At 54.5% G+C, this 7403-nt stretch overlaps 1 protein-coding gene across 1 annotated transcript in view; it reads right to left on the minus strand.

Annotated features, from left to right (window-relative positions):
• MLPH (melanophilin) overlaps positions 1-7403 on the minus strand; it is a 36469-nt gene that overhangs the window by 19051 nt on the left and 10015 nt on the right. The window contains exons 2-3 of the mRNA XM_007943620.1: positions 3048-3269; positions 2634-2746 (exon numbers count right to left, since the gene is read on the minus strand). Coding sequence (XP_007941811.1) covers positions 2634-2746; positions 3048-3269 — 335 coding nt within the window. The remainder of the gene's footprint in view (positions 1-2633; positions 2747-3047; positions 3270-7403) is intronic.

Genomic DNA, 7403 nt, shown 5'->3' on the forward strand with positions numbered 1-7403 from the left:
TTTTTTTTTTTTTTTAAATGCACAGTTTACCCAGCTTTTGTGCTCTGTCTTTAACCTTTTGCTGTGGATGGAATTATGTGCCCTGAACAAAAACGTGCATGCCTCATTTGGAAATACTGGTTTTCTTGTGTTATGTTAATGAGCTCATACTAGAGCAGGGTGAGTCCTAAGCCCCATCTCTCCTGAGTGACATAAAAAGCCCAGTACAGACAGAGACATGGGAGGACAGACACCACGTGAGGACCCGTCTACAAGCAGAGAAACGTCTAGGGTTGTGGGCAGAGACCAGACACGAGGAGAGAGGCCACAGAGGGAAGCCACACGGCCGAGACCCCAATTTGGACTTTTAGCCTCCAGAACTTGAGAAAATAAATTCCTGTTCATGAAAGCCCCCCTCTTGTGGTATTCTGTTATGGTAGCCCCAGCAACTAAGCCCCTTTTCTTAATGTGATGTATTTACAGGCCCCAAGTGGGAGAGCGCAGCCACTGGGGCGTCTCTTCCGAGTGGGGACTGAGACCCCTGCAGCAGGGGCTGAGGGTGGCATCTATGAGAGCTATGATGCAGGTATGAGAGCTCACGGCCTCTGCTGCCCTCCAGCGCCACCTCCTGGCAACTGTGAGAGCTGGACAATGACGAAGGAAGAATGAAGAAGAATTGATGCATTTGAATTGCGGTGTTGGTGACATTGACTTTGGTGTTGTGGTATTGACTATACCATGGGCTGCTAGAACGCCAAACAAAGCTGTCCTGAAGAAGTACAGTCAGAGTGCTCTTAGAAGGGAGGAAGATGAGACTTCATCTCATGTGCTTTGTACCTCAAGAGGGGGCCACGTTGTCAGAAGGGTCCGGTTCCCGGAGAAGGAGACCGTGCTTGGTAAAGTAGAGGGTCAGCAACAAAGGGGAAGACCCTCGGTGAGATGCAGTGACACGGTGCTGCAGTGGTGGGCTCTAGCACAGCAACGTTCGTGAGGGTGGCTCAGCACCGTGGTTTGTTCTGTTCTATGCAGATAGGGTCACTATGGGTTGGAACTGGCTTGACGGCATCTAACAACACACCTGTACATACCCGAGGTTTTAAGGTGCAAACACAAATGTGGTCCCTTCCCTGGGTGTCTGGCCATAGTGAGGACTCCCAGTTCAAGGATGCCCACATCTGCTCTGCTGTGGATGTGACTAAGACTACTGGAGCCAGGCACTGCCTAACGGCCCTGGGGACTTGCCTGTGCTCTCCAGAGAGAAAGACCTGAGGCCCCGAGACCCTGATCCGGCCAGGGGGCTGTGCGGCTGAGTGCTGGCTGGGCTGGACCCCAGAAGCCCAAGTCTGGGTGGCAGCGATGAGGCCCTGCTGTCCTATAAGCATGGCTCAGTGATCTCCTTCCAAGTTCAGAAGTAACCCCAGACCCAGAGGATCGACAACCTGCTTATATCGTCCCTCCAGAATGATTTCCCACATGCTTTAAAGAGGGCCACGTTTAGAGTGAACTTGGTGCAGCTGTAAAGACAAAGCCTGGATGTCAAGTTCATCTTGAAGTCAGTACTTGGACCCAAAGCATTTAACAAAACAAACTAAAGCAAACCCATGGTCGCATCATAATAGATTTCTCTAGGCTTGATCATCATTGGAGTCCTGAGTGACATGAACCACTAACGCACTGAGCCCCTGACAGAAAGGCGGGAGGCTGTAGTCCACGCGGGAGTGCCTCCGAAGAGAGGCCTGGCAATCCGCTTCCAGAAAACTTGGCCACTAAAAGCCTGTGGCACACGGCACCCCCTGGCCCACACGGGGTCGCCACGAGCCAGTCAACTTGGCATAACCGGTTTGGTTTCTGGTTTCAATAATCCTCAGAATGCTGAGGAATGTTTGTTGAAAATTGGGTGTCTAGGCCCTAATCCAGGAGCTCTAGTGGTGTAGTGCCTAAGGCATTTAACTGCTAACCATAAGGTTGGTGGTTCAAACCCACCAAGGAAGGAAGGAAGGAAGATGGGGCAATCTACATCAGTAAAGATTTACAGGCTCGGAAACCCAATGGGGGTTGCTGTGAGTCAGAATCGACTCGATGGCAGTGAGTTTGGTCTGTCTATCTGTCTGTCTGTCTGTCTATCTATCTATCTGGATGGATGTTCTGGCAAGCTCAATGCCTCTTGATCCTGCGTCCCACTCCTCATCCTCTGACCTCTGGTTCCTGGGATGTGAGCCACCAGTCTGCTGTCTGACCTGTCGACTGTGGTTTCGTCAGCCCCTGTAACCACATGAGTCAGGAGAAGCCTCTAGCTTGACCTCTGACCCACAGATTTGGGACTTGACAGCCTCCACAACTGTGGCCCATTTCCTTGACATAAATCTCTCTGTATATTTATATGTGTACATCCGTCACTGGTCTTGGTCCTCTGGAGAAGCCAGCCTAAGGCTGTGGGGAAGGCAGCCTCATGCAGGACCCGGAGGCCAGGCCACTGGGGAGTAGAGGGTTACACTTCCCGTGAGAAGCAGCCCACCCTGTGGAAGAACCTGGAATGGGAATGAGCAGAGAGAGATGCACACAGGGTCAACGGCATCTGCTGACCCTGCACCAGGACCTGCTTGGGAACAAGAGGGGTGTGCGGGGGCCCCACACTGCTCACCCTCCAGCCTTACCTCCAGCCTGTAGCCTCCCAGAGAGGGACTGGACCACCTTGGCGCTTCCAAACCGCTTGAATCGGGCCCGCACGTGCTCGTAGTACCACTCCAGTGAGCCGACCTTCACAACCCTGCCGACACGGGCAGGGTGACATCCATGGCACAACCAGTATGCAGCCCCACTAACCTGTACTGCCCACCCTTGTCACCTGGCCCCACTGGGGACCACGCCAACCCAGAGCCCGTGGTGCCATCCAAGCTGGGGAATGCATAACCCAGAGCCCGTGGGGCTGTCCGCCCTGGGGGACGTGCAGCCCGGAGCCCGTGGGGCTGTCCGCCCTGGGGGATGTGCAGCCCGGAGCCCGTGGGGCTGTCTGCCCTGGGGGACGTGCAGCCCAGCGCCCCAGTGCTGTCTGACCCAAGGCTGCTCACCTGGCCAGCCGGCAGGGGGCGCATAGCCAGCCCTGCCCCGTGGGATGGGTGCTGCCACAGTCCTTGCAGGTGAAGAGGCCGCAGTCCACACACTGCCTCCTGCTGGTCCCCAGGCGGCGGTAGGGCTGCAGGCAGTGCGCACAGTGGGTCTCGTTCAGGTGGGCCGAGTCCGACAGCAGCTCCCTCTTGGAGTTTTCCTTCTTCATCTTACCCTTCAAGCCCCTGAGGGAAATGCCAGGAATGGGAATTAACACCTTGTTTTTGCAACAGACTGTAACACACACAGACAGACACACAGACAAAAATAGACAGACAGATGCACACAGAATAACACATAGACGGACATGAACATATATACATGCAGACACACATGCATAAGCACACACACACAAATATGGACACAGAGACCTACAGAGACATACAGAATACACACAGATTCTCAGATACACATGGGCACATACAGACACACAGACAGACAGACACAGGAACACAAAGACACACAAATACACAGAAACACACATGGACACACACACACACATCCTGGAACTCTCTCACATGCAGAAATGCTGCTACCATGTTGGACAAGGGCACCCACAGCAGCTTGACTATTTCCAGCACCCCTGCCCCCATTCTCCTGGGGGGCAGGGGGAGCAGCAGGTTGGGTTCAAACTTGTGTGGTTTGGTAGTCGGAGGGGAAGCCCATGTTTCCATAGAAACAACATTGTGTTGAGCACTGATGATCCTGTGTTGCCTTGGTTTTGCAGGCAGCACAGCTGTGAATTCCATGCCCTGCTGAAGGGCCGTGAGCCAGCAGGACTCTGAGTACAGGGTGGTGTGTGCCACTGCTGCTCACACACCCTCCCGCCACCCACATGTGACAGGCAGAGACTTGACAGAGCCCCTGACCCCGAGTCCGTGTTCTCTTCCCAGCTCGGAGCCTGAAGGCTGAGCCCCAGTGCCAACATTGCTTGGGTGACTGTTTTGCTGGACAGGCGTGATCCGCAGCACCCGGTGTCCAGTCTCCGTTGGTGGGGTATATGGGTGTGTGTGGCAGTTCTGGGGAGCCCCACAGCCCTGGGAGTGCTGTCTGGTCGGGCCACATGGTTCTCTAGAACCATCCTGTTGCCTGGTCTAATGAGTTAACAGGAGGTTAGAAAAGAGAGAAGTCCAGAGATTGAGGGGTTGGTCAGAGCAGCAAAGAAGGTGTAGGGAATGAGGGTGGTGCCCACTTCCCTAAGGCCAGGTCAGTCCTGCCCGCTCTGCCAGGGCCTGAGTTAGTGACGGTATCTAGTGGGCGCCCTGTTGTAAAAGTTGGAAGCTTAACAAGACCAGTGTTGGGAAGGCAGCTGGTCACCCTCCCTGGGGCCCTGGGTGATGGAAATGACTAAGTGCTTGGCTGTTAACCGAAAGGCTGGAGGTTCCAGTCCACACAGAGCACCTTGAAACCACATGGAGCAGCTCGACCCTGCACACGGGGGGGCATCACGAGCCGGGGTTGACATGACAGCAACTGGTTAGAGGGCCTCGGGGCCCTGAAGGCAAAGCCAAATCTTATCCCGTCCCCTGAGTCCTTTCCTTGAGTGAGTCCTGAGTCTGCCCCAACAGAGCAGGCTGACATGGCTTGGTCTGGAGAGTTTCCGGAGTGGGAATTCCCTAGTCCCTGGAAAACCACAGCTCCTCTAGCCCATTGGGTCTCTAAGAAGCCTGCGTCCTGGTGCACGTGCCAAGATGAGCTGCTGTCAGATGTCCCCACACAGTGAGCACATTCATTCTATTCCAGGTTTTGGAGAATGCCTGCCAGACATCGTATTTTTAGCTTCAGATGAGATGCAATGAATCCATTCTTTCTGACGAAAATCGGATGGTTAGACACCAGCTGCGGTGGGCCCCTGAGAACCGCGCACTGTGGCTCCTGACATGGGCACCCAGGAGCCCAGCAGAGGGAAGAGGCAATGGGTGACCGTGGGGATGTTGAGAGACGGCTGTGGTTTCACATGGCATTGGCTGAACTTCACTGTCTTCCCTCCCCCCAGCTTTTCATTGGACGACCCACAAAGTCAGAGGCAGAAAGAGAACTCGGGACATGACTTCAAAAACAAAACGAATCCTATAGAAAAAGCAGAACTAGCACTAAAGTTGTGTCAACAATCAGAAGTGCGTGGAGCGCCTGGCTGCCGGCAGGAGGCCACCCATCTCCTTCATCCTTTCCTGGCCGTGTCTGCACCGACCAGGAAACCTGACAGCCACCCTCGCTGGGCAGGCCTGGTCCAGCCTCTTCCCTAGCGAGTGTCCCCTCCTTCTCTGCCCAGGCAGGCCTGTGTCCCGGGGCTTGCCCAACTGCAAGGACACATGGACACATCCTTCAGTCTGGGGGGTGAGGTCCCTTAAACAGAGCCAGGAAGAGTCCTGGGCGGTGGCTGGGTGGTGGTATTTTTCAGGTGCAGAATTTGGGAGACAGAATCGTGCCACTCTGCATCGGGTCCTTTAAACACAACTTCCCTTCTTCACGGTTGGAGGGAGGTGGAGACCCCACCCTGGTCCTGCAGAATAGCACCAGGCGGACACTGAGCTGCTGGGCCCAGCACCCTGACTGGGGCTTCCGTTGGGAGCAGAGGGGCAGACCAGGGCACACACCTGTTTATAACGAGGCTGGGTGGGACCTGAGGCCTCCCCTCTACGGTGTACCTGCAGCCCAAAGTCCAACCTGCGGGTAAACATTAAAGTCTCGTTGCTGGGGATTGAGAAGGAAAACTCCTGAGAATGTGATTTGGTACCAGAAACAGGTGAGTGGGGACGAGGAGCTTGGTGTGCCAGAGGGGCACGAGAAAGGACGGTCTCCGCAGTGAGTGGCAGGAGGGAGTCGAGGACACAGGCTGAGATGGGCTGATGGTCACAGACTGACCACAGGCCCTGTTCACTGAGGGGCAAGGGCCGACTGAAACACAGTGGTCAAGAGCAGAGATGTCGCTTCGATGACTCAGGTGCACCTGACCCAAGCTATGGTCTTTCCAGTAGTCTCTTATGCGTGTGAAAGCTGGACAACTGAGGAAGACAGAAGCAGGACGGATGCGTTGCAGTTGTTGTTGCTGAGTAATGCTGAACGTACCGCGGGCTGGCAGAAGATGGAACGCGTCAGTCGCAGGACAAACACAAGCAGAGTATTCTGTCGAAGTGAGGATGGCAACAGGGGCTGGCTGCTTCCGACACATCATCAGGAAAGACCAAACGCGAGAGAAGGCCGCCATGTTTAGTAAAGGAGAGGGTCAGCAGAAACTTGGGGAGCCCTCCCTGGGTGGGGGGCACACGGGCGGACACTTCGGTGGACTGCAGGTGGCGCAGGACCGGATGGCATTTCCTTCTGGTGTCCATCAACTCGCCGTGAGGCGGAGCGACCCGACAGACGAACGACAACACGGCTTCATAACAGCACAGTGACGTTACTGGGTTTTCCCTGGTTCACACTTGCAACAGCAGTGCAAAAGTGAGCAGAAGTGCTGTGGACTCAGCATGCAGCAAGGCCAGGGGCCCCGGGTGCAGGGGCATCCTTCACAGCAAAGCAAAGTCTTGAGGAGGGAGGGAAGAGAAGGAAAGGAGAGGAAACCAAGGAAAGGAACGACCATCTAAGCGTGGTCTCCATTCATCTTCCTGAGCCCTGACTTTGTCTTACAGAGCCACCACTCAATCCTCTGTGGGACGACAGGGATGACCAGGACGTTCTTGCACTGTCTGGAAGTACAATGATGCCTCCGTGGAAGGAATCAGGTGTGTGTTTGAATTGTGACCTGAACCGCACACCTTTTCCAAGAAGTACCACGTGTAAACTTGAAAGAACATCTGAGAGATGAGTGAGTCGGACGTGGGTGCTTCGCAGACACTGTTAGACGTGAACACAGTGAGCCCGTCACTCCCAGGAAGACAAGTGACAGTATCTGTGACAAGGCCCCAACTCAAGCTTTTAAGCACAAGTAGAATTTTGGAAAACTTAGTCCGGCCCCGTGAGCTCCAGTTTTGCATGGCTGCAGACTTCTGATGAGGTGGGTGGTGATGTTAATGAATAAACAGCTTGGGTTCCGGACCCTAAAATGTGTCCACATTTGGAAAACCTGCATAACTCCGTAAACCAGGCTTTTCCAAAGGACTGATGTCAAAAGAGCGCCCCAGGCTAAGAGGCACCTCCTCAGGAGTGAGACTGACCAATGGACCTTCACGTGACAACAGACAAAGAGGGCACAGATGTGGTTTTGAGTCCCACACTGCAACCAGCCTTCAAGGAACCACCGATGGTCAGCGGTCCAGCAGTGCCAGAAACCATCTCTGTAAATACTTAGAAAGGCTTTTCAAGGGTTGCCAGCTGCC

This window comes from Orycteropus afer, unplaced genomic scaffold (genome assembly GCF_000298275.1).
Source record: "Orycteropus afer afer isolate SDZICR_OR568_19922 unplaced genomic scaffold, OryAfe1.0 scaffold00006, whole genome shotgun sequence".
Lineage (NCBI taxonomy): Eukaryota > Metazoa > Chordata > Mammalia > Tubulidentata > Orycteropodidae > Orycteropus > Orycteropus afer.